Source organism: Otolemur garnettii, unplaced genomic scaffold (assembly GCF_000181295.1).
Source record: "Otolemur garnettii isolate 467f Iridium unplaced genomic scaffold, OtoGar3 scaffold00008, whole genome shotgun sequence".
NCBI lineage: Eukaryota > Metazoa > Chordata > Mammalia > Primates > Galagidae > Otolemur > Otolemur garnettii.
The window spans coordinates 38,238,748-38,264,835 of record NW_003852403.1 but is presented as its reverse complement, the minus strand read 5'-3'; the positions used below and the strand labels follow the sequence as shown (position 1 = coordinate 38,264,835).

The following is a 26,088-nucleotide window of genomic DNA, read 5'->3' as shown; positions in this document are numbered from 1 at the left end:
CTGAAAACCAAAGGTTAAAAAAAAAAAAAAAAAAAAAGAAAAGGGAACAGGGAGACAGCGTGGCTTCCCGAAGAGAGAAAAGAAGAAGCGCCAGAGCAGGGGTCAATCTGGCGGCTTTGAAGGGGCTATCAATTGGTGGGGTACAGTTGAGAGACTGCTGTATGGGCTCCTTTCTTTCTTAGCAGCAGGTAGATAAGAAAAACCAGCTGGGCTGGATGTCAGAGTCCAAGAGCTGGCTCCTCTGCCTTCCTTTGGAGAATGGGATTATCAGGATTATCTATCACAGGAGAAGGACAGAGTCTGCCCTCCAGATAAGGCTGAAGCCTGAAGCTTCTTCTCTGCTGCTTACTCAGGAACTCTGTGAAGAACAAACTCTCAGAAACCATTTGGGAAGTGAGAGACTTATATCTCCTTCTGTCTGTTCGTCCCTTCTCAGACAGAGGCCTCAGATTCAGGAGGCACAGTCTGGGACTGCAGGGCCAAAGAGAACGGGTCCCTTCTGAGCCCTGCCTCCCTGGCTTCCCTGATTCAATGAGCGGGAAGCACCAGACTGGACGACCTGGCTCCTCCCCACTTTGCCCAGGGGCTCCCCTCTCTCCTCTTCCTTCATCACCTCCCTAAAGCTCGTCACATGCCTGTTTCCTCTACTGTGTTTGGTTCCTGCAAGAAGAGCACCACCTCCGTTAGGGTGGAAGGCAGAAAACAAAGCAGATCTTACCTTTGTCTCTTTCAATAATGAAATCCCAGTTCCTCAAAATCCAGTTTTTATCTTTTTTTAGTGTCTCAGCTTCCCTTTATAGTTCTCTCTCTCTCAAGCCCACATGAAGCTCTGTGCTCTGTGGAGTTACCTCTTGAAGAATCTTTCAAAAACAAAACAACAGAAGTCCCTCTCTCCTCGCTTGGCTTCTGTGCTCCTGGCTCCCGGCTCCTATCTCTGGCCAGACCATTTCTAGCTCATTCCCCTTTTCCCAGCTGACATCATTTGCTCTCTCCAAACCTGTCTCCCACACAGAGCTTTCCAGAGAAGCAGACCTCCCTGGCACCTGCCTGTGGACACTTCCACCTGGTTTCCTTTGGTTCTCTCTACCACAGGCCCAGACAGGCCTCAGCGTCCCTCCCAAGCCCGCAGCTGCTCCTGGTCCCCTCTCTCAGAGACCTTGCCTGCGCCTCATCACCACAGCTCTCAAGCCTAGGCTCCTCTTTGCTTCTGGATCTAGAATTACCCTGAACTGAGGAGATCACATACAAATATAACTCACCTGGCACAGTGATTTGCTCAGCCTGCCCCCAAAAATGTTAATTCATCTCCTCTTCCCTGACTTCTTCAGCCCTGTTCTCCACCGCGTGGTTTATCCTCGAGAGACAAATCTGATTTCTAAAGTCACAGTTTGCCAAATACACCCTGCAATTTTCTGTTTCATATAATCCAGCTGTAGATGAATGAGTGTTTTTTTCCCCCCATCTTAAACCAAGTTGATATTGTATAAAATTGTGTGGTTATTTTGGTCTATCTAAAATATTCAGATTAGGAGCATGCCTGAATTTTTTTTCAAATAAGTATGATTTTTTTTTTTTAAAGCTTGTCTCAGGAAGTTTTTATAAAACAAAGTAGAAAGAACTCATTCCTGCCAGCCATTACCCTTCCTTCCCGCTCAGCTTTTGGAAGGATTTGCAATTCAAATTGAGGGTAAACTCTATTTTCACTTAGGAAAACACATTCCCTCTAGCAAAGAAATTCTATTTTGGATAAATCTCTGCCAAGGAGCCATATCTTTATACTTCATATGTGCAACCATTAAACGAGAAAATGTTATTAATCTCTTTTTCCTTTCTTATTCTTTTCTATCACCTCTTTAATGATGGAGATTTAGAACTGCACAACCCACAATCACACACACACACTTCATCTTTTCAGATTTCTTCCTCCAAAGACCCCACAGATGACAGAGGTTAGACTGAATTCATTTTAGCCAACATCAGCTTAGGGCCAGGTCCTCAGTGTCAAAAATGAAACACAATGTTGAAATAAAACCCATCACTTTGGCTCGATAATTACCTGAATTTCTGTATCCCCCAGGAAGAATTGCTTTCAGATCAATGTAGAAGAAAAAGCATTCTTTTGTATGTTGATAATAAAGTGGAACAAATAGCTCTGGGGTGTCCAGTATGCGGGCTCCAGAGGCAGAACTGTCTGGTCTGAACCCCGACTGTGTCCCTTACCAGCTGGGGGACCCTGATTACTGAGGTGATATCTCTGATAACCATCTATCTGCTGATATCTTTGAGCATCAGTTTTCTGATTTGGGATTGTTGTGAAGATTGAATGCGGAAGGAGTAAGGATGGTTCCTGGCAAGGAGTAAGTTGTTCAGTAGGCATCAAACAGCATGAGAATACACCTCCTATTGGCACCTGACCCCACACGAGTGGGCAGCAAGGTCCCTTAAACAAAAGGAGATCAGACGTGCCCTCTCCTGCAGTTGGCAGCCAGAGCAAGAGCACATGGCCTGGCCTCAGTCTATCAAACGGTAGCAACTGGCGACAAGGCTGTTGCTTCTCTAAAAGCAGAGAACGGGGAGGGTGCAGACTGGAAGGGTGGGCCAAAGGGGATACTCCCAGCTGATCTCTGGAATCCTGTCCACTTTAACCACAGCACTTCCACTGTTGCTCTCTCCTAAAATTCTTCATAACAAAACAAACACATATGCTTTACAACCAGAAGGAACATCTATCCACATATTTAGAAAGTATGAATAACCACCTTGCAAAGTAGCCTCCTGCACTCTCCCCCATTAGCTAAGCTCCTCTGAAACTTCATCTCCTACGAAACACTGTCACTGCCATTCCTCCAGGTCAGAGGATGCCCATTGTACTCACTCCACTATGCCCCATAATTCTTCATAATATGAATGCACCATTATTTTTTCAAACTCTCCTCTTTGGACAGGCACCTTCCTAGACATTCATTACAATTTTAAATGCACATCCTCAGAGACCTACAACTGCATTTTGGGGAATGAAACCTACAGAAATAAAGCACTGCTTTTTACAACCGCATATGTAAGGATAATTACTGCTCATTGCTGGAGTGTCAGAAACTGGAAACAACCTAAATGTCCAACCAGCTCCCCTTATCTGTGTTATTTATGACATTTTGTTTGAGGAAAGGGGAAATTTCAACTGTAAAATGTGTTTTATGAAAACCACTACTCAGACCCAGGTGAGATTTGGGACTTTTAGGTTTCTTCCAGCAGGGACATTTTAGATGTCTTTCCTTTCAGGGTTGGGGAGGAAGCTGCAAGAAAAATAAGACGTGTATGTCAAGGTCAGGTTATCATCACGCAAGTTAATCATTCTTAGGTCTGCTTTACTCACAGAGACAACAAATATGAATCCTCAGAGAGCCCAAGTTTTGCTTCCATCCAGGATTCTCAAAACCTGGTGTGCAGGAGAGTCACCTGGAGTCATATTAAACTGTAGATTGTGGCTCAGCACCTGTAGCTCAAGCAGCTAGGGCACCAGCCACATACACCAGAGCTGGCGGGTTCGAATCCAGCCCAGGCCTGCCAAACAACAATGACAACGACAACCAAAAAATAGTTGAGTGTTGTGGTGGGCACCGGTAGTCCCAGCTACTTGGGAGGTGGAGGCAGGAGAATCGCTTAAGCCCAAGAGTTGGAGGTTGCTGTGAGCTGTGACACCACGGCACTCTATCCAGGGTAACAGCTTGAGACTTTGTCTCAAAATAAAATAAACTGTAGATTGATTCATTAGCTTCGAGATGGGGCCTGAGATGGTACATCTCCAACAAGCAAGCAGATAATACAGATGCTGCTAGTTCTTGGGCACACTTAGAGTTGTAAGGATCAGATCATCAATGCACATCTATCTGAACTGAATCCAAGGACTGTCCAAGTTTTAGCACTGAAACCCTGAGTCCCAAGAAAACCCTGAGTTCCTGGCAAACCAGGACAGTTGGTCATCTAGTAGTTGGATTAGCTCAAGGTCAGATAACTCAGAAGCGTAAAAATATAAATGAAATTGGCTGGTTGGAAACTTTGGCTAACAGAAGGCCTTCAACACCTACTCACTTAGGCTCTATCCAAGAGTCTTCAACTTGGAACCTAGGCCTACGCCACCCCTAGACTACAGCAGCTGAGAATTTCTATAATACATTTTTTCTAATGGCAGCTCTAAATGTCCATGGTTCACGGATCACAGTGCAAATATTAGAAATTAAGGACTACTCATAAACAAGATGAAAATGACTTAGAAGGTGGGGAAAAAATCTATATGCTGCCTTTGAGACGAAAATATTGTCCTTCCTTCTCAGAAAAATGTGCACACAAACAAAATTCTGCATGAACCTCCTAAAAAGAACTCATGAGTCTCAGGTGAAAACCCCTGATCTAAAGGCATGTTACAACCTTAAGGTTCTCAACCTGTGGGTCACGATCCCTTTGTAACAATGAAAATACATCCTGCATATCAGATAGTTACATTATGATTCATAACAGTAGCAAAATTACAGTTATGAAGTAGCAACAAAAATAATTTTATGGTTGGGGGTCACCACAACATGAGGAATTGTATTACAGGGTTGCAGCATTAGGAAGGCTGAGAACCACTGCCTCGAGAGGGGCCCAATAATCTGTTTTAAGAAGCCCTCCGGGGTGACTCTGATGCTTGATAAACTCTGAGAACCCATGTTTCTCATAGATATATCATTTTCTGCCATTCAGTAGAACAGGCTCAAAAGAGCTAGAGGTCCAGCTCTACTACTATGCAGACCTAAGCTCTGACCCCACCAGAAACGATAGCAAGCTGTGCCTTCTGCCAGGCTTCCTATCAAATCCTGGGAGGCCACAAAACTCCAAGTTCTCACAGCACCTCAGAGGGCCCAGCTACACTCTCAGAGGTGTAACAAGGGGCAAGAACTTGATAATAGTTTATTCTTAAATAATCTGCTCTCCTGCCCTTTTTTTCCTGACATGTATAGGGATGAATAAGCAATATAGTTGTTGAATTTTTAATGGAGGGCCGAGTCCTACAATGTGCTGTGTCCATTCTCTGTTGTAATCTAAGATTTCTTTGAACCTCAGACTTCTTGGCTATAAACTCAGGTACTCAAATGAGCTGTCCTCAGCCTCCAGCTCTCAAGTTTGTGACTAATTGACATTAAATGAACGTTCAGCTTCAGAATACCAAATGCCCCCATCTACCCAATAATTCACCATTTTGTTGTATGTCTGTATTTAACAAACCGATCAATGCATCAGTTTGGCTGTACTTAGTGAGTTTGTTTTCTCAAATATCTACTATAAGCAAAGCACCTTGTCTTCTTTTCACAATGCGTTTAAGTGAATCCATCAGTGACTTCAGATAAAAGCATCCACCATCAGAAATAGATACACTGATTCCAAATCCCTGGATGAACTAGAGAAGGTTTGGCAGCAGGGAACAATATTACAGTATGGGGCAGCCTCCATGTGGAGGGCGCATGATTATAAACATTGCAACATGATAACTCTCACCCGGAAAACCCACCGTGCAGTCCAGGGCTGCATCTCCACCCCTGTCCCAGGGTTCTAACTTGAGTTGACTCTACTTCAAAGGAAGGAAAGCTTGTTTGGCCAAATACCCATGGAGCATTGGTTTCAGGAATGTGACATGCTGTTAAACCACAGCCTTGTAAGCTTGCGGCTGCCGAGATTTTTCAAGGATGAAAGTTTCACTTTTCAAAGAAAAATACGGCACCATGTAAGTTGGAGAAACCTAAGGTAAATGGTGTCAATTGGCCCCAGGAAGGTTAGTCTTCCAAAGAACACCTAATATATGTGTATGTGTTCTGTCTGGGAGGGTGGAGAGGTGCAGAAGAATGGACTAAATTTACAACTTCAGAGCTATGAGAAAGGGTATGCCTTTTGGGGAAGCTTTTCAAGAGGTGGGGATAAAGGACCATTGGGATGAGCACAGCCCATGTCAGAGCATGGCACTGGGGAGTTGGGGTGGGGGTACTGAACCCAGGGGTAGGTCAAGGGAACGGTAGCCCAGGTAGCATGGGCAGCTGGGAGAGGCCCTGGAGCTGTGGGAACTACAGCTGAAGTCCCAAAGCAGGCCAGAGGTCTCCTGGTACTAATGTGAGATGTCCTATTTCCCTAGATTGGGGTTAATCTGCATTTCACAGTGAAGTAGGCATTTGAAGAACTGAATTAATACAGAATCACATTTCAGAGATTCCCAACTGCTTAATTTTTAGAAGGGAACTTGGGGGTCCTTTAGCCCAGCCTCACCTGTGCGTCTCAGTCATCCAGCTTCCTATTTGACTGCCTCGGTGGACGGGGAGCTTGCGCTCTCACACAGTCTGTTTCACCACCAAAGGGCTCTAGATGTCTCAAAATGGTTTCTTTACAAGATGCTCTCCTTCCACAGTTTCCTCTTCAGCACACGCTTTGTCTTCAGAACAGGTCTGAACTTAACATTTACGAATAGCCCTTTAAACGTCTAAAGCAGCTGCCATAGCCTCCCTAAACAGCCCCAGTCCCCCCCTACAATGGGACAGCTCCCATACCCAGTTATGGTTGTCTAAACAACTGACTAGTTTCCCCATGTTATTTGAAAACTGTGCTCCTCACTCCCTCAAAACCGAGAGTGATTTTTCAGGTTAAGTGATAGAACAAAGGTCAAATCGTGTGCAGTGCGTGGGCAATGCTGGGAACCTGAGCCTCTGATCTCTGAGACCACAGGAGGAGGGTGGCCGCTGCTTTCAGGAACTGAAGGATGGCTCAAGTCAGCCCGGCCTAGGATGCCCCTTCCAGAGAGGCCAGGCAGCCTTGACCAGCCTGATGCTGAGTATTTGCTAAGCGCTGGGTGGTCTGCAGCTCCTCACTGTCTGGGGTAGAACAGGTCCTGAACCAGAGACTGTGGAGGCTGGAGTTCATGGACACCGGTGGGGAAAACCCCTGGGGCCCTGAGCTTGGCATAGAAGGGAGAAGCCCGCCCCCTTGTGGACCTCTGGGGGATGGCAAGGTGCAAAAAGCGCTTGAACCATGAGAGAAGGTGGGGGTCTGCAGGCAGCAGCCACTTCCTCTCACTAGTCACCTCTGGTGGCCTGCAAGAGAATTAGTCTGTACTATTGGAGAGGTGGGGGACTCGGGGGGAGTTGTGGTAGGAGATGTAAAGAGAAGTTAGGAGGTGGACACCCCTGGGTCTAGCTGTGTGAGGACAGAAAGTTGGAAAGATATCAGGCAGGTGTTATTAGCTGTTTTTAAAAAAAAAAGGATAAATAAAAAACCAGTCATTTGGAGGCCTTTCTTGAGTCTGTCACTCCCTGTGTGACCCAGGTAAGTCACAGTTGCTCACTGGGCCTTCAAGGGTTGTGCTAGGTGAAGGTGAAGCCTCCAATCCCTCTGAATGCTGAAGCATTAAGCCTTTCACATCTCTGTTCTGATGACAGCCTGTCATTCATGGCACCACAGTCCTGATGGGAGGTGGCCAAGTCTACATCATTTCTCCATTGAATGAACACCAGCCCAGAGGTGTCCATGCCATACAACATGCTGGCCCCTGAGACATGTGACCCAGGCCCATTTTAGGACCAAGACACCAGTCCACAAATGTCCACTCTGACATTTCTAGACTGCCGTTGCTCTATACTAAGCACTTTATTGAAGATTGTTTTTAATGTATTTTCAAGGTAAATTCTTTACTACTCTGTAACCGATCTGTATAATTGGCCTAAATGTAGCCCTAGGAAATGCAAACAAGAAGCACTTTCCTCTAAGCTTTCTAGATAAAAAATGAATGATATGTTAAAATGGCTCAAATTTCTTACTGCACTGTGCTCAGAGACACACAGCCATGAAGTCATCAAAGCCGGTTGTTTTAACCAGTTAGCTGGAGGCTAACTGTCCTCCAGCAGAATGTAAGTCACTGAGACCTTTTAGAAATGGCCTTGTATAAATTATCTGAAATAATGACGTCCTCAGGCTAGTGTGCTTTCCTAACTGGAAAGGTCTAGGGCAAATGTTGGGGGGAGGGGGGTCATCTTTGCACACTTCAGTATACTAAGGCTTTGCCTGAAACTGTATAAGCCTGCAATATCCTTTTTTTAATGGCATTATAAGTTATCATATAAACACCCTTTAAAAATCATAGGATTACAAAAAGTACAACCCAAGTTCTACCTAAAAACTATAGTCAGGGAGAACATGTAACTCTAATTGTAGACAGAACCCTTTTCAAACACCTATTTAGACCACCTGGTTTCTGCAGCATTGCCAAATTCTAAAATTGTAATGAAAATTTTTATGTCTAAAACCTACAAGCCATCAGAGGTTCAGTAAGCAGATTGTGCCATTTCAAAACTGAAAATGTGCTTGCATCAGCAAGTCACAGGGCTAACCTTTCTGGATTGAGAGTCTGGCCTTCAGTTCAGACTGTGGCTATGCCAGGGTCAGAAATGTGACAAAACTGTGCTTTCACGGAGGTTAGCCAAGGTTCACAGGGTCACGACTGGGCCATTTTATCAGTCATGTCAGGCTCACACCCTATTGCCTGGGTTAGATAAAAACTTTATCTGTCAGTTTGCTAAATGTGCTCCTCCTGCCTCATTTTGAATAAAGAAAACCTGGGCTCAGCTTATCTAAACCAGAAACTTGCCTTTCCCAATACTGTTTTCATATGCAACTTCTAAGTAAAGGTGACATACCAGTGATTTCTGGTCTCATTTTAGCAAAGAACTGTCCATAATTGAAGTGACTGGGTTTGTCTTATCTAAAACCTTAACTTCAGAGAAGAGTTCTGGCACTATGCCGTGCCACGGATTTGTTACATTTATTAGATGTTAGATGGGTTAAAGGTATTATATTAGAATAACATTTCTCAAAGTGTTATCTTTCCAGATTCATCTTTCCCTAAAGCAAAGCAAACCAAAAAAAAAAAAACCCTAAAATTAATTTTGATAGACTTTCCAAATAGAGAACCTAATTATCATAGAAAGGTTTACAAAAAAACCTGTTGACTAACACACTATGTATCTATATCTGTATCTCTCTCTCTCTCTCGGTGTATATATATACCTCCTAAGGATTGTTTACCAGAAGAAAACAGCTAACGTTTCTTCCTCCCAGAAAATTGATATGCACAGATGACAAATAAGCCAGGTAGACATTTAAACACCCTAAGCACAAGTATTAAACTGGTGAGATTTCCCTGATAAGAATCTTAAATACAAGAGCACCTTCAAACTTCACTTTATTTGGGAAATTATACAAAGGCATTATTTTAATATTTAAAGACTGTGGTCCTATAGTAGAGACACATAAATAGTATAATATACATTTAGAAATTAAATATAAATTCAACACGACACTATATAAAAACTCATATGTACATTTCAAATAAGTCTGAGGTTTGAGCATTCGTGCCCATCAGATTTCCCCCTGGAAACGGGTGAATCTTGCGGGGAGATTGTCCACAGGATACACGGTGGGGCTGGTTTTCATTGTAGGAGGTCCATTTAGAAGCTGCCAGTCACAATGCCTGGCCAGCTCCACTGTAAATATTTTGAGAAGAATTTTTGCAAATTCTTTCCCTACGCAGCTCCTAAGGCCTCCTCCAAATGGGATGAAGCTGAACCTGGATGCATCCTCTGGATGAGGCAGCATGAATCGGTCAGGATTAAATTCCTCCTTATTGGTGAAGATATCTGCCACATCATGAGTATCACAGATACTGTAGATAACATTCCAGCCCTTGGGAATCTGGTATCCCTGCAAAAGATTATGAAGCCCTGAGGGCTGACAAACTGAAATTTAACTTTCAACAACAAAAACCTGTTACAGACATCTTGGGGGGGAATTATGAGTTAGAAGGGGGAGTAGAAAAAGAGAAAGAGAGAGGAGGAAGATCCATCCAGCTTGTTAAAATATGACAGCAACACTGTCATCAAAAGCATAAAGAATTTAAGCCAATGCACAGGAGAGTTTTAAAACTACAACAAAAGGGAGGAAGGAGAGAACTTATAACTTACATTTAATTCAAAAGTCTTAAGAGCAACTCGAAACCCTCCTGGAACTGGGGGATTCAGTCGAAGGGTCTCCTTAATAACACACCCAATATACTTCAATTGTTCCAAAATTTCCATGTCCAGCTTGTTGTCTTGATTGCTCTTGCAAAGCAAACCCTATCAAAACAGTCATACAGAGGTGAATGAGTATTTTGTGCTCCAATAAAATCAGCCCAGCAGACGTAAACAGGGTTTAAGTGGAGACTATACTCAAAGGGCCCCATGATGAGAGGCTGTAAGGAGGAAAGAGCAGCTAGTGACCATTTGCCTCCACCCTTCAGCCCAAATCCACTATTTACAATTCCAAGAGAAGGCTGCTCAGTAGTTAGAAGGGACAAGCTTCCCCCATCCCGTTCACCACCACTGATCAGCTATCCACACTTATCACATTATTCATGCAGACCAATCCAAGAAAATAAAACCTATCTGAAAATCTCCATGCTTCTACAAAAGGTAGAGGAGAAGTAGGAATACAGGACCAAACATCACCCAAGTGGAATCACAGCTCAAAATTTCACTCTTTTTATTCACAAAACTAATTCTCTCTCCCCACTGGCCCTCCCACCCCTTGACCCTGCACTTCCAAAATATTCAGCCAAGACAGCACACTTACTTATTCAGAAGTTGGCTAGGGAGCAACTGAATTTCCTAAGCCTCTAGGGAACCCCAGAGACTCCCTACCTTACTCTTCAGCTCCTCTCTCACTTTCTGCAGAACATGTGGATACAGCCCCAGGTAAGTGATGAGCGATGTGGCTGCGCTGGCGGTGGTTTCGTGTCCTCCAAAGAGGAGTTCAGTTGAAGATTGCTTAAGTGCCTAGAAATGGAGTAAGACCAACGTTTGCCCAAGTCTGCAAGCAATTTTATAGAGCGATTATTCAGAACCAAACTAAGGGCTCTGGGGGGAAGACTGGAAGAGTATAAGGTTTGCTAATAGAAAGTTAAAGTAAGCAGTATCTTTAAACAAAATGCAAAGTGCCTTTAGTTCAGCTAGAGCAGGAAAAGGAGTAAGTTCCCACTCTACCAGGAACTCCTGAGTTAAAGCCTTGGTTTTATTAAAATCACCCAAAGTTCTTTATTAACATTTTGCAAATCCCACCTTTCCCTTTAAAACCTGTTAAGGCTAGGAGACACTCCCAGTTCCGGGCAGCCTTATCCCCAGTTCTCCAGATCCGGTGTCTCAACCTTGGGGATCCCATCTACAGTCCAGGCGGACAATTCACACTGGGAAGCTGCGCCCCAAGAGGGCATTTTGGGGGCCCCAGGAACCGCGCTTAGAAAGCCAGGGGACCAGACTCCGCAGTGCCCCTTCTGAAGCCACCACTCACCTGCATGTCCAGCCGCTCTCCTCTCTCCCAGGAGTGCTCAATCAACAGCTGCAGCGCGTCTTTGCAGCCCCCGCCTGCCTCGCCCGCCCGCAGCCCGCAGATCTTGGTGCGAATGTTCTCTTCGATGCGCGCGTGAATGAGGTTCCGCGCCTTCATGCCCTGAGCTCAGAAAGCGCGCGGCGGTGAGCAGACGCCCGGTCCCCGCGCCCCTAGCTCCGCATCCCACTTGCTGCCCTTACCCGGTAGAGCCCGCTGAAGGGCACGTCGATGGGCAGCGAGAAGAGATTTCGGGTCATCTCCTCGAAAGCCTCCACCAGCTGCTGCTCCGCGTCCCCGTCGCCAGCCCGCCAGGGCTCGCAGCCCAGCAGGATGCGCATGGCGATACGGAACATGAGGCGCTTCACCTCAGGGTAGACCAGGAGGCCGCGCTCGTCGCAGGTCAGCCACCGCTCCAAGCAGCTGCCTACTTCCTCCGCGATCACTGGCACGTAGCACTGGAGCGCCTCGCGGCTGAAGGCGCGCATGATCACCTGAACCCCGAGGAGGGAAACGGCGTTACCCTCCTTCCGCTCTTCTCGCCTTGCCCAGCCCCGACAGACTCCAGGCTTCCTCGGCCTGGGAAAGCTAATCTGGAGCTCGGAGAGGTTCCTAGCCCACACCTCACGCTGCTAGCGCCTGCCCAGCATCTATGTGCCGGAACCCCTCCAACAAATGGGATCCTCCTCCCCGTCCAGTCGTCGCCACCGCGCCCTCACCTTCTTGCGCTGCTTGTGCGAGGAGTCGTGCAGGTTGGAGAGGCAGCCGGAGCCCAGAATGGTGCGCACCGACGCCGGCCAGTGGACAGACACTAGCCTGTGCTCTCCGAGCAAGATGCGCCGCACGTTGTCCGCACCCATCACCCGCACTGTTGGACGCCCGAACAGATGTGTCTTATAGATGAAGCCGTATTTCCTGCGCTTCATCTGCAGGAACTTCCTCCGCTGTGAGAGGAAGGCAGAGGAGAGAGGCGGGCGTGAGGGGGCGCCGGGGAGCGCCGCGACTCCGGCTAGCCCTGCTCCTAGTTTGCGGTCGCCTCCTTCCCGGGGGCGCCTACTCCTGCTTCATCGGAAGCCCAGAGCAGAGCCGGGCTCGCGGAAAGCGTCTTGTCTCTCCCCAAACTCCCTTACCTGCAGCACCATCTGCAGTGTTTCCCCAAAGAAGGGAAAGCCCATAGTCCCCGGAGGCAAGGGGAGAGCGCAGCTGCGGTCGCGACTGCTCACGCAGTACAAGTCCCAGAGCTTGATCGCGGCCAGGAAGAGCAGCAACGGTAGCACGAAGGTGCAGAGCGCACTGGCCAGCAGCGCGGGCAGCCCCATAGCGCGCCTCGGCCTCCCGCGCCACCTGCCGCCGCCGCCGCGAGCGCTCCAAACCCCGCCGTGCGCCCGCTTTATAGGCAGCCCAGGTTGCTGCCCACGTTACCTTGGTCGGTCAGACAAATTAGTTCACCCAAAGTTCATCTTTAATTGCGGATTGGGCCCCTGACTCCTCCCCCCGCGAGGCGCTGCCCAAAATCTTTAACCGTTTGTTCCGCGCCAAGGCAGAGGCGGCGCGGTGGCGGCTTCCCTTCGAGCGTGCCTCCTGGGGTGCGGGGCTAGGATCAGCTTGCCTCCCCCATCCGTGGTGTGCGGAGCTTCGAGCCGGCGGCGGGGGCGGGCCAGGGAGCAGGAATTCCAGCCCCAGGCTCCCTGGCGGTCTCCTCGGAATCCCTCCTGCCGGGTCCGACGGGCCGCCTCAACCCAAACCGCCTTCCTTTTACAGGCGCCGCGTGAGCTCCCTTCCACCTGCCAGGGAAGCAAGGGGAAGTGCGTTCAGGAATCGTCCGGCTGCCTCGTCCCACAAGTGGGGAAACTGAGGTCCAAACTCGAAGCACAACGCAGACCTCCCAACTCTTCTGAAGATAGTGCAGAACAGCCCAGGACCAGGATGCAAGCGAGAGCCTCGGGGAGTCAAGCATGGCCGGCGGATCGTGGATCCCAGCTCTCCAGCCTCCGCAAGGGGGCCAACACACATAAAGTCTTGGAAGGCCTTACTTAAGGATACACGAGAGCTTTCAGGTCCCTGAAGCCCCCAGGTGCTACCCTGTACAATCATGATCCCCAGCCCTGACGCCCCAGAGAGGGACCACAGGGACAACTCATCCGCGACTCCATAGCCGGGTAGATTTTGAGGCCCCCAGGGCTTGAAGCCCCAGCTAGGCAGCGGGGAAGGGGTCCTTAGTCCTGGCGAGATAGAGGAAGGAAAACTCAAGGGACCTGGCTCTGAGTCCCCGCTTTATCTGTATTTGCTTGACCTTGGGCAAGTCACCACACATCCTTGTGCCTGCTTCCTCCTCCTTAATACACGTATGGAGGCGATCATTCCGGACCTGTCTACACCTCGGGGTAGCAGAGTTCCCAAAAGGGGGCTTTGGTTGCAAATAACTCTTCCCAGCTCCCTGCAAGTATGTCTGCGTTACCAGGGTGACCTTCCTCCTCTCTCCTAGCTCCCACCCAGAGTAAAGCCATTGTCCTCAAACAGGTGAGAGAGGTGCTTAGCCCTAAACCCAGGCCTCTGCCGACCTCTGATCAGAGGGTTCCCCGTACTGGGCAGCGGGTCGTCTGCATTTTGCCCAAATACAATCAGCCGCTCCTGCAGCCAATGGCTGGAGCTGGACGCTGCTGAACGCGCACAGGCGCTCCTAGCTTTCCACCTGGCCCAGCCACGCGGCTCCGGGCCAGCCAGGGCCACACGCCCCCTTGATTTGGGCACCGAAAGCACCAGCGGGCGCCGAAAACGAAACAGAATGACGTATTTTTTAGAACCGAACACTGGCTCTGGCCGAAGCCCGCCGCATGCCTTGGAGAGCGTCCCTTGGAGGTGGAAAACTCTTTGGTCCTGAGAACGGTTAAAAAGAGCTGCGCTCCCGGGGGTGCCCAAACCCAGAGGGGTCAGGAAATAATCTGCGGAGGTTTTAGGAACTCCCATAGCCCCAGCAATGTTCCAAGCCCGGATCGTGGCAGTGCAGGTTTCGGGGAGTCAGCGCTTTAAATGCTCTGGGCAGGATTTCAGCCTCTCCCATTGTCATTTCTTCTAACGATTTGGTGACTATAAACAGTGCGAGCTAACCTCTGGTCACCGGCACGAACCCGGGCGAATCGCGCTAGAGGTAATTCTCAGAAATCCGGAGCCCGCCCCTTTTTGGACAGCGCCTCCGGCCGGTGTGCAAAGCTTGCTATGGGGGCGTGACCTGGGGCCGGTTCCCAATCCTCAGGCCTGACCTGCCTGTGACCCCGCAGGCCGGACCGTGACATCCGAGTGAACTCTGCTGGGCCACCTCGCCAAGTTCAGCGCTCACCGGGTCACAAGATGAGCAGGGCCTGCGTGCTGGAAATTGCCACAGGGGGAAATTTTTTTAAAATCTATCTGCTCATTGAAACCTGCGAAGGCGTCTGACAGGGAAGGATTAAATGTGAGAGTGAAAGATTATTAAAAATCATCTTGAAGGGGGGAAAGGAGGTCAATAAATTACCAGCCCAATGAGAACTTTGATCTAGGAACCTCCCCAAGATTTCTTGGGTGGTGGTGAGCAGGGAGAGGGGGTAGTTCACTGAAAACAAAACGTTTCTGAGATGTTTACAAAACACCCTCCCTACTGCTAAAAGCTGGGGTCCGGTGGGATGGGGAGTGGTATTTTTGCTGGTGGAGAGGAGTGACCCAGGAGTACACTGGGGGTCAGATGAGCTGGGGAGGAGAAAGCACTCCTCCACTTTTCTCCTTTCACCCCTTCTTCTATTTCTTGAATATTCATTCCATGCCTCTGCTTGGGGCACCCCTCCTCCAGAGCACAGCTGATGACTGGTTCCTGCCAAAGTCATATGTCACTTCCCCTGAGAAGTGTCCCCTACCTACCCAGACAGCCAAATTTAGCCCCATGCCCTCTGTATTCCAGGCCTGTTTTATTTTCTTTACAGCACTTATCACCACTGCACATATTCTTGCTCTTTTGTTTGCTAGTTTATTTATTGTCTCCCTCCTTCTTGAGCATATGAAGTCCAGGAGGGCAACAACCTACTCTGCTCCTTCTCCAGGGAAACTGCAGCTACTGAAATTGGAGTTCAGATATTCCTTGAAATTACTGAATAGGATATATCGATCAATTAGAGTAAAATTGGAACCACCCTTACAGAGGCTTATACTTAGTCCAGATCCCAAAGCAGGTAAACCATGTCTTCCTGGACCCAGCTCAACTGTCCTTGTTTCTTGAGGCCCCACTGCACATTTCTCTCCTCTCAATTCATAATCAACTGTGAAGCCTTAGGTCCTCTGCTTCTGAGTTTCTCCAGGCTCTGGCCAAGCTGTCCTCTGCATTTTTAGCACTGTGAGGGCAGGACTGAATCCTGCTACCTTTGCTGAACTCAGGCTCTGGTGTTGGGCCTACCACTGGTAATGGGGGATGAACTGCATTGTCCGGGGTAATGGCATAGGCAGCCCAGCTCGAAAGAGCCCACTGCTCTCTTGAGCTACCAACCCTGCACATGCCTGCTATGTCTCTCTTTCCTTTGGCTTCCATTGGGATCCACCTTAAGCATAAGGTCAGGAGGGCACTGGCTTCCTTCTGGTTCACTAAGGGGTCAGCTTGGGCCTGGGCCGTGACTTCCCCTGTCCAGCTGCCTGGGCCTGTCAGAAGATCAGTGGCAGATTGCAGTGAGCTGTTGGGAGTGATGGCACAGAGCTCTGGGCTCTGAATTATTAAACACTGGTGGGAACCTCGGAATTGGAAGGCTGACAGAGCCCTCAAGTAAGGCTAGGGATCACTATGAAAAGGAGGCAAAAGGGCTGTGTCTTGCTTGGTGCCCACAGGTGCAGAGGTTTGGGGCAAGGGAGTTAAGTGATGGGGAGAAGGAGAGCATTGGCTGGTGAGTCCCGGAGCCTGTGTCTGGCTCCCCAGAGGAGTTATTCCCCTCACTGGCTCCTTATTTTCCCCCTGTAACAGAGGAAGCAGAAGAGTGGGTCCCTGCAGCCAGCTCCTGGGGAGATTAATCCAAAGCTCGGCTTCCAGGTGTGTGCTCAGGAGGGAAGTACTGAGAGGCTGGGCTCAGGCTGTCCAGCTCCCAGCCCCCCTTTGGGTATACCCTGGGTGGGTCCTCCCCAGGCCTCCCCCACCCTCCACCCCAGGCCTTTTCACCAGGGAGCAGCTGCCCAGCTAAGCCCTAGCCTTCTCACTCAACTATTGCCAGGAAATTTTATTTCTTGGCCTTCCTGTTTTGGGTACAAATATCCCAAACCTCTCTGATTATGTGTCAGCCTCCCATGAAAATAATCCAGCATTAGAGACATGTTGGTGTGCCTATTCTGTCCTGTATAAATGGGGAGATTAAATGTGTTCTTAAAGTAAGAATTTTTCTTGTTAGAAGTCGCCAGCAGAATCCGGTGATGTTGAGCCTTTTAGAGCCCTGGAAGCGCCCACTGTTCTGAGTTTCTGCTGAGATCTGCAGAGTAGCCAAGGCACATGAAGCCCAAGGTCAGCTGTCTGAGGGTCTTCCGTTGGGACATCGCTTCCTATGGTCCAAAGCCAGGGTAGGATGCACCAGGCATCTCTGCTTCTTCAAAAGGGTTACAGATCCTACCACGTGTACCCATTCTCTGGCACAATCTGCAAGGTGCAATACCCTTTCCCCCCGCGACCCCGCCATCCACGCACCCTTCTGGAATTGGCTCTGGAGGGAGGCGAAACACTTAGTGGAAATATGTTCCCTCCATCCCTGCTTGGATATCCTGGGAAGGTCTTAAGAGACCTGACCCACGACCTTTCCTTCCTCTGGGCGCTTCTCTGGCTCGGCTGCTGTGGTTCAAGCTTCTTGTCCCTGGAGTCAGGCACAGAGACGTGTTTGGTGAACGTTTGTTGAAAGAGTGAACAAGTGAGTGGGTTCGCGACGCTGAACTAGGGAGCTGCAGGTGGGTGGCGCTGCGTGCGCATCACTGCCACCGACCACACTGTGTCCCGCAACGCAGCAGATCAGAAGCATAGCCCATCTCTCACAGTTGAAGGCGTGAGCCTATAGAAAAAGAGCCGCAGCCCGTCCACTGGGTGCACGATAGGCACGGTCTGCATGGCAGGGAAGGCGGGTGTTGCCAGCTCCCAGCGTGCGGTGCGCACCAGCTCCACAGCTAGCAGCTGGAGCACAGCCTGTGCCAGCTCCTGGCCGAGGCAGCTGCGTGCACCGCCACCGAAAGGGATGTAATGGAAGCGACTGGAGGCGCCCTGCGCATCTTCGCGCCCCGAGCAGAAGCGCTCTGGGTCGAAGCCCTCGGGAGGGCTGCGGTACACCGCGGCGGTCTCGTGCGTGTCCCGGATGCTATACATCACGCTCCAGCCTTTGGGGATCTGGCAGCCCTAAAGGGAGGGGAGAAGTCCAGCCTGACCTCAAGGTACCCGGCAACCACGCCCGAACCCTCCACCGTGGATGTATTGAACAAGCTTCCGAAAGCCAGCAGGAAGGCCCGACTAATCTGGAAGCCTGGAGAAAGCTCTGCTTTCCAATTTCAGCTCCTTCAAAGTGAGCTGTATGGCCTGCCAGATCTTGGGCCAGGTGTTCATTCACTCTGGGTCTCAGTTTGTTGATCAAAATGACCACTTTGTTGTGAGGATTGGAATTAAGGATCTGGCCCATTTTAGTCTTCAGTCAATGAGATCTATTATTTATGTTCCTGTGTTTGATTTTGTCTTTCTTTTTCCGTTCTGACATTACATCAAGAGACTTAAGCTCTAGCCCTGTTTAGAGACCTACCAGCTGCCTGAGCTAGAACAAGGCAAATAACACAGACACCCATTCCTTTAGGTCAGTTTGATTGTAAAGCCCTTCTCTGCATTAAATAAAAAACTTCCCATTCTCTCTACCCATCAGCTGGACAATAATGTTCAGATTTGGTAGCCACACTTTCAGAAGGGACATGTGAGAATTATACTGGCGAATCCTCCAAATGCTGGAAGGCAGCTTTCATACTCCCAGCTTTCTCAACCATTTCGCTTTTTGATGTGTCTTCCAACCCCCAACTATGCTGCTACTCTTGTCTGAAGAGGTTCCAGGGTGAACACTCACAGTTTCCAACAGGGGGACAGAACAGCGTGGGATAATCCAAGGAGCACTCTCTCTCTTCTCTAGATCTCATTTTTCCCATTTGTAAACTGGAGGGTCGTTCAGACCCCTCCCTGTCTTCTGCTCACTTCCAGAGTTCTGTGCTCCCCTCCTTTTGTTTCCCTAAGGTCTTGTAGGGCACCCCTTCCAAGTGAAATCCGGATTCCAGATTCAGTATCCAAAGCACTTCTAAACATTCACCTCTGTCTGGGCTGTTCTCTTTCTGTGGTGAGACCCCATCCTAACCATTCACTGCTTCGGTTCAAATAAGAGCTCCCACAATGTTCTGGTGTCACCCAACTCTAGAGATCACTCTCTTCACCACAGTATAGAATGAGGTTGTGGGTTCTGGCCGCCTCCCTCTGCACTTTGAGCTTAGCTCCTCACCTCCCAACTCTGGCCACAGATGTTTGCAAGAGATGGAGGTGCTCACTCTTTGCCTGGAGCCACCCAGCCACTGGAGTTGGTGTTCTGGGGACTACAGCGACAGCTTTTCAGGCAAACACCCACAGTTCTGAAGAGCAAAGGAGACACTTTCACACAGTCCTAGCACCTAGCCCATCTAAAGTGTTAGAGCTGGAAAGGACCAAAGCAGCTTCATTCCAGAGGGTAGACTGAGGTCCAGAGTGAAGAGGGAACTGCCTAAGGTCCTACAGAGATAGAGACAGGTTTAGACCTTAACCTTGCCCACTCCAAGCCAGCCTGATCAGCCCATGAGGAGACTCTACTGTGTATTTTAATTGTCGCCTTTGCCTGGAACCTGGCCTTCACTGAAGCCCTGGGCAGGTAACAATGTTCGCTCCTGTGACCTTGTGACCTAGAGGAACCGGGTACAGGACACACTAAGGGGCTCTATTTATTCCACCTGGAGGGAGGAGGCCAGCAACAGGCTCAGCCAGGCACTTACGTCGAGCTCGAAGGTGCGCAGAGCTGTGCGGTAGCCTCCCGACACCGGCGGCAGGAGGCGCAGCACCTCTTTGACCACACAGTCCACGTAGCGCAGACGGCCCAGCACGGTGAGACTGAGGTCCGGCTCGCAGCCGCAGTCCGGCCAGGGCCCTGCCACGGTCCCGACCGCCACAGCGGCCCCAGGGGAACACCCGCACGCGCGCTCCAGCCCGTGCACCACCAGCTCTTGCCGAATCTTGGCCACGGCTGCCGGATGCTGCAGTAGCAGCAGGAGGAGGGAGGTGCTGGCACTGGCCGTGGTGAAGAAGGCAGCGAAGAGGAGCTCCACGGCCGACTCCTGCAAGACAGCCCCGGGGGCGCTGAGTCTCTAGTCGCCAAGGGCACTGAATGCATGGCCCCGCATGGCACCAAAAGCCCAAAGTCACTACCGCCTAAAGGCCAGGGATCTAGGGATGTGCTACCGCTGTGGCTATGGGCACAGGTCCTGAAGTCCAAGTCTGCCACTTGGGAAGGTCACAGATAGCACGGGCAAAATTAGGATCCCTCCCCCTGCCTTTCGGGGTGGAACTTACTCTGAGCACTATCCTTACTGATTTTAGTTTATTAACTCACTGATTCTCACCTCAGTTCTGTGAGGTACAATTCCTGGGCTCACTATATCTCTTCCTGGACTGCTCTGGAGGAACTGGTGGCTTCAACCTCCAGTCCCTAGTTCTCACTGACTGTCTCTGTCCTCCCAAATCCCAAGGCCCAGTGTCTTCTTTCCTGGCAGCACCCACAGTGTGTGTTCGTACACTGATTCCCACTATCGTAAGATGAATGTGTACTCTCTTCTCCTGAACCTCAGGGACTGGGGCTGTGTTTTGTTCACCGCCGGCTCCCCAGTCCCAGCATGGAGCCAGGCACTGAGTAGATACAGAACAATATCTGTGGAATGATTGACGTGGCTGGAGGCTGACTGCTTGCTGTGTCCTGCAAAATAGGGGACTGGGCTGGAAACGCCAGTGCCCCGACACCCTCCCTGGTCAGGCCCACTCAGCCTGGTCTGCCTCTGATGCCAATGACAGAATTTAAGATTCCTGTCCAGTATCCCTTCCTGAGAACCTAAAGGGCCTTGTCACCCCATCCCAGTCCTGTCAAGGCAGAAGGACCACCCACACCACTCCCCTTCGTAGCCTAAAACTGCTCTTGCCCACCAGGCTCCCCCAGAACTCACGAGCCCATTGCTCATTCTCTTCTAACCCACCAACTCCTCTGGACTTCACAACCACCTCGGGAATCAGCATCGAGATTACAGAGACTATTAATTCCATTCTCAGAAAAGAAACTAAAGCTGAGCCCCATGTCAGGGCCTGGCTGGTACAAAGTGGGGAACCAAGGTCCAGAGAAAGGATGAGAGTTCTTCAGAGAAGACTGGGGTGTTCCCATTTCTCACTGTCCCTCCCTCTCAAGCCTCTCTATTACTTTTTGGGTTCTCCAAAGCTTCCTTCCTTCTACTGCACCATGCTCTACACGTACATGGAGAGGGATACTGATTCTCCAGGAAATCTATATAAGTGAAACAAGCAGAGGTGCCAAGTGCCAAGTGCTAAGGCAGCTCACAGAAGAAGACCCTGTTTTTAGAGGAAAAGAGGAGCTTCAAGGGTGTGGAATTTGATCCTGAGCCCCTTAGAGTTTGTGGGGGAAAGTTAGGGGGACAGCAAAGGCACGGGGTGACAGAGAAAGAGGGGTGGGAGGTGGAGAACAGAGCCATTTGGGGCCAGAAACTGGTAGGGATGGGCTTAGGATTCAAGCCTTCTGAGAAGGACAGTGAGGGACTCAAAGTCACACAGCTAGTGCCTGTGGCTGACTCGAGACTGGAACCCTCTTTCCCCTTACCCTGAGGAGTGCCAGGCAGTAGCAGCTTGTATGTGTAGACACCTGCTGGAATGGAAACAAGGCAAGGAGAAGCCTCCTGCCACCCACCTTCAGCTCCTGAACTGAGAGTTCATGGCCCAGCTCCCTAGTGCTGTGAATGATCAAGTCGAGGGCATCCCTTGGCTCCAAAGCCTTGTCCTCATGAAGCTTCTCAGCAATGGCCTCCTCCAGGTGCTGATGCAGCTGGTCCCTTGCCCGGATGCCCTGATATATATACAGGGAAAGAAGGAAGGGGGGGCAGCAATGCCCAGGAGGCCAGGTCTGGCCACTTACACTGATAACCTTTCCAGCCCTGGCTCTGCTGAGATCCTGGGGTTCACAGTCTCCTGGCTTAGCTCCTGGCACAGCTCATGGCACATAGCAGGGCCCAATAAATGGTCCAGAATTTGTCCACTGTCTGCAAACATCATCTGTCTTGATTATCACAAGCCCTTTCTGAGGCAAGGCAGATAGTTACTGTCATCCTGAGGAGACAATGCTGAGGCTCAGAGGGGTCCAGTGATTGCCCGGAGTCACACAGGTCTCAATGCTCATGCCTGGCACAGGGCCCAGTCAGGCAGGCTAAGGTTCACCCACCACCTTTTGACTGACTACACTGGGCTGAGACTAGGGCAGTGGGTACCAGTGCAGAAAGGAAGGGGCACCAGGAAAGCTCCCGCTTAAGGGACATTATTGGATGGTCTCAGCATTAGAGACCATTATAGAGCATGAACCTCTATAAGGGCACAGGCAAGAGGGTTGGGATGCTTCTTCAGAGTCAGGGAGCAAGCTCAGCAATCGCATCCCCTCTGGGGAAACATTATAAAACACTTGAGTTTTGAAGCCAGAATAGATTGGGTTCAAATCCTCTCTGCCCTCACTAGCTGTGTGATCTTGGGTAACTCATTTAACCTTGAGCCTCAGTTTTGTCAATAAAATTTGAATAATAACACTTTGCAGACTGCGCGGACTGTATCAGAAAATGTATCCAATGCTCAAAGCGTGACCCTTTATACGTATTTATTATTTTTATTCAGGCGACTGAAAACCAAGCAATTGCAGAGTGAGAAGTCCCAGGACCCAGAGAGGAAGGCAGGATGGGGACTCCTAATTGCGCTCCGGATCCTGCCTTTTGCTCTGAAGTCCGAAGAGGCAACGGTTCTCTGATCCGGAAACTAGAGGGCCCAGGGCCGGGGGCGGGAAGCCTGCACCCTCCTGTCTCCGTCCAGGCTGGCGGGCTGGCGCCAGGCTGGACTGGGGGGTGTGTCTGCAGAACCAACTCTCCCGCCAGTTCCATATCCATCCTGGTTAACTAGGAAGCAGTGGAGGTCTGCCCAGAAGGGGCCGCTGCGGGAAGGTGCCCGACCAACTTTCGGGACCCATGTCAGCGAGACCCAAACTGTGGAAGCCCGCGGTCGCTGAGGCCGGAGCGCGTCCCATCAGGAGCGTCCCAGATAGAGCCTGCTCTGGGTCACACTGGGAAGTCAGCACAGAGACTAATCCCTGGACCCATCGCCACACCACGCCACCTTCCAATCCTGGGTCCCGCCTCCGTCCCACAGCAGAGGTGATAGCGCAGAGTGAGCTAAGGGCACCCTGTCTCGGTCAGGGCGACCATTTGCGCCTTGGAGCCCCGAGAGGAAGGTCTGGGTAGAGGTTGCAGTACCTTGCGCAGGCCGCTGAAGGGCACGTCCAGGGGCAGAGAGAAAAGGTTCTCCACGAGCTGCTCGAAGGTCCGGCCCAGAGTGGCGCACTGTGCATCGTCCAGCCGCAGCCCCAGCAGGATGCGCGCGGCCATGCGGAAAGTGAGAGCCTTGGTGGCGTCGTAGACTGCGACAGGCCCCCCAGCAGCACACCAGGATCTCACCTCACGCCGCAGCGCCCCCTGCAGGCGCGGCACATAGCGCTCCAGCGCCGAGCGGCTGAACGCGCGCGCCAGCACCTGCGGAGAGCACGCGTGATCAGCGCTGGTCACAATCGGCGTCCGGTCCATGGCGATTCTGGAGTACCCAGAAGGCCAACTCCAGACGCTTCTTCCTCATCTAAGCGACTCCGACCTAAACTTTCCGGCTTTTGCTCTAGCCATTTCCCCTAGTTCTGTCCTGGTGTACACAGTCCCTCCCACCCATCCAGGTTTCAGTTGCCAACTAGTCCAGGAAGTTTTCCTTGACCCCTCTCTAGGTTATAATCTCCAGTGCTTCTGGTATCACAGTCACGGAAGATCGGAGATAAAAGGACATTTTAGTCTGGTCCTGGTCTATATAAGCTGAAGCTGGAGAAGGTCAGGGACTGGCCCAAGTTCACCTACTTGTTAGTCAGGGATCCTGGTCGTGTTCACAGTGTACTCAACACTCGGTCTCACCTTGTCCCACAGCAGATGCCCGGGGACAGCGGTTTGATGTCCTCATGGCCCATTCTCTGATTTCTACTCACCTTGCGCCGAAGGCGGTGTGGCTCGCCAACCGAGCCCAGCAGTGTGTGCGAGCCCAGCAGGATGTGCGCGCTCTGCGGCCACTGGCTGCGCACTAGGCGGTGCTCGCCCAGCAGGATGGTGCGCACGTTCTCCGCACCGCTCACGCGGATCACCGGCCTGCCCAGCAGGTGCGTCTTGAATACAGTCCCATAGCGCTCCCGGCGGGAACTGTGAAATCTCGAGCCCTAAGAGTAAGGCGCGGCGAGGAGAACCGGAGCCTCTGGACCGGGCGGGGATCTAACCAAGACCTCCCAGTTGCCTCTCGGTAACAAATCCCTGCCTCAGGCTGGCGCGTTACTCTTTACAAAATAGAGTCCCAACTATCTCAACTACCCTGTGTGAATATAGATGCTCCTGTTCCCATTGGTGAGATGAAGAAACTGAGGGTCCTAATCGGGTTCACAGCTGAGACGCACTCCTGGCTTCTGATTCTACGTACGCAGGACGAAGGGTGACACGCTCCTCAGACCCCTTCCTAAAACCCCCGTTGTGTCAGGACAAGTTTAAGTTGCTCTAGGGAGAATTCCGGTGACGGTGACCTGAGGTCCTTTTGAGGCAGCAGAGAGTAGCAGGCAAATGGCGAGAGTTGCGCGCTCCCCGGGATTGTGGGTGATGGAAAGGGGCTGGCTACTAACTCCAGAGGAATTAAGAGTGAAGAGGATCCGGTGGGAGCGGGGAAGAAGGGCCATATTGGGGGTCCGGGGAACAAAGGGCTGCTCACCTGAACTAGCCAGTGAAGCGTTTCACCGAAGAAGGGCCAGCCCATGGAGCCCTTGGGCAGGGGCAGGGCGGAAGCCCGGTCCCGGCTCAGCGTCCAGCGGAGGGTCCAAAGGTGCTGGGCCAGGCTGAGCAGCAGGGCTGCGCACAGGATAGCAGTGCCCGCCGCCCCCAGCACTGTCAGGCAGCTCAGGCCCCAGGGGAACATGACGATCCTGCCGGGCCAGGCAGCTCAGATCGCTCAGGGGACACAAGAACTGAGACTCGAGGAGTGTGTGGTGCTCACCTGTTCGGTCTGGAAAGAACCTACGGCTTGGGGTCAAGTTGAAGATTTATAACCTTGGACTAGAACTCCGCTCTAAAAACAATCTGGCAGTGGAAGAGGCAGTGACTGTGCGCCCTTAGGGAATATGCCTTCCTCGAGGCCGGCACGCTCAGAACATTTTCCCCAAATGTAGGGCCAAAACGCCAGTCCCTCTCAGGGTCTGGCGGCCTCTGGAACGCTCGCGCCCCGCACCCGCTGGCACCTCCCACCTTCCCCAGGGACCAGCACTATTTGGATAGAAGCAGCGAGGGAGGGAGAAGAGGGGGAGCAACTCACCAGTGTTGCCAACCTGGGCTGCAGACCCCCACCCCAGCTCTCTCTCCTCCAGTCGTTTAACCCTTCTTGGCCCTCCCTGAACACATTTATATAGATATTGGCTCCCTCCCTACGGACGGATCCCGGTGCACACAACGTGACGCGCCTCTGCATATTTAAAGCGCTCCACGCAGAGTGATGATTGGAGGCGATGGGCAGCGGCGCCCTCGCGCAGGGGCTCTGAGTAGGGAATACCAGCCGCTGTGGTGCTCTGGCTGGGACCCGGCTTGAGCCCCGCGCACATCCTCGGGCGGAGCCTACGGTTTCGCGCCAGAACTTCCCTGCCCTTCGCCGGAGCTCGCGAAGTGGGCGAACCCAGCGCGCCGGCGCCCCGCAGCGCTTAGCCCACGCCTGGTTGTAGCTCTCTAGAATCCCTACCCTAGACCGTCTAGGCTCCCTCCCCTCTCCACTCCAAGATTCAAACTTTGTTTTCCCTCCTTGAGGGAAACTGCAGTCGTCGACGCCTGCGTTGGCATCGCAAGAGGCCATAGGAAGGGTAGCGGGCCGACTTTCGACCCTCCCTCATCCCTCTCGGTTCTCTGATCCACCACTTCAGGAATCCTTCAATAGTGGTAATTTCATTGCTGCCCAAAGCTTCACAGAGTCGCTGGAGCCTGGGAGAAGTGGATATTCCCGAACCCCTTTCCCGTCTCAAAGCCCGAATTCATTTCCTCCCTCCTCCTCCCGAGTCCGTGGAATGATCATTCCTGGGTCTACCCGCTTGTGTTCTGGGCATCCCATCAAGGGTTCCAAAATGCCTTTACAGCAAAGTCAAGGACTGTGTGTTCTACGGGGGTTGAGGGGTGGATTGCAAGGTGCTGGGTTTATTGGGAAGAGTAGAGAGGTCCCACAGTGGTCTGCTGAGGGTGGTGGGAAAGCCACATCTCTCCAAACCCTGGGCAGAG

The 26,088-nt window shown here is 51.1% G+C and overlaps 2 protein-coding genes across 3 annotated transcripts; both read right to left on the bottom strand.

Annotated features, from left to right (window-relative positions):
• Positions 1-9,237: 9,237 nt before the first annotated feature.
• LOC100944147 (cytochrome P450 26A1) lies at positions 9,238-13,197 on the bottom strand. 2 transcript variants are annotated; one of them, XM_003783707.2, is made up of 7 exons: positions 12,853-13,197; positions 12,150-12,374; positions 11,634-11,924; positions 11,395-11,553; positions 10,749-10,883; positions 10,032-10,184; positions 9,238-9,771 (listed from the first exon to the last, which is right to left on the bottom strand). In XM_003783707.2, the coding sequence occupies exons 2-7, from the start codon at positions 12,354-12,356 to the stop codon at positions 9,430-9,432; spliced, it is 1,287 nt and encodes a 428-aa protein (XP_003783755.1). In that variant the 5' UTR covers positions 12,357-12,374; positions 12,853-13,197; the 3' UTR covers positions 9,238-9,429. The 2 variants fall into 2 exon arrangements, with proteins under 2 accessions (XP_003783755.1, XP_003783754.1); XM_003783706.2 differs by lacking the exon at positions 12,853-13,197 and adding an exon at positions 12,561-12,841.
• Positions 13,198-17,428: 4,231 nt separating this feature from the next.
• LOC100943822 (cytochrome P450 26C1) lies at positions 17,429-24,854 on the bottom strand. The gene is made up of 6 exons (XM_003783705.2): positions 24,548-24,854; positions 23,787-24,011; positions 23,020-23,295; positions 21,423-21,578; positions 19,456-19,794; positions 17,429-17,806 (listed from the first exon to the last, which is right to left on the bottom strand). Exons 1-6 carry the CDS (start codon positions 24,749-24,751, stop codon positions 17,429-17,431), a joined length of 1,578 nt encoding a protein of 525 aa, XP_003783753.1. The 5' UTR covers positions 24,752-24,854.
• Between the last annotated feature and the right edge of the window lie 1,234 nt (positions 24,855-26,088).

Coding starts and splice junctions, on each gene's coding strand:
- LOC100943822 (XM_003783705.2), bottom strand. CDS start 24,751: ATGTTCCCCTGGGGCCTGAGCTGCCTGACAGTGCTGGGGGCGGCGGGC. Junction 21,579..23,019: donor CCTTCAGCGGCCTGCGCAAG/GTACTGCAACCT, acceptor TATATATATCAG/GGCATCCGGGCAAGGGACCA. Junction 19,795..21,422: donor TCTCAGTTCAGGAGCTGAAG/GTGGGTGGCAGG, acceptor GCTGTCTTGCAG/GAGTCGGCCGTGGAGCTCCT.
- LOC100944147 (XM_003783706.2), bottom strand. CDS start 12,749: ATGGGGCTGCCCGCGCTGCTGGCCAGTGCGCTCTGCACCTTCGTGCTA. Junction 11,554..11,633: donor CCTTCAGCGGGCTCTACCGG/GTAAGGGCAGCA, acceptor TTCTGAGCTCAG/GGCATGAAGGCGCGGAACCT. Junction 10,185..10,748: donor GAGAGGAGCTGAAGAGTAAG/GTAGGGAGTCTC, acceptor CTGTTTTGATAG/GGTTTGCTTTGCAAGAGCAA.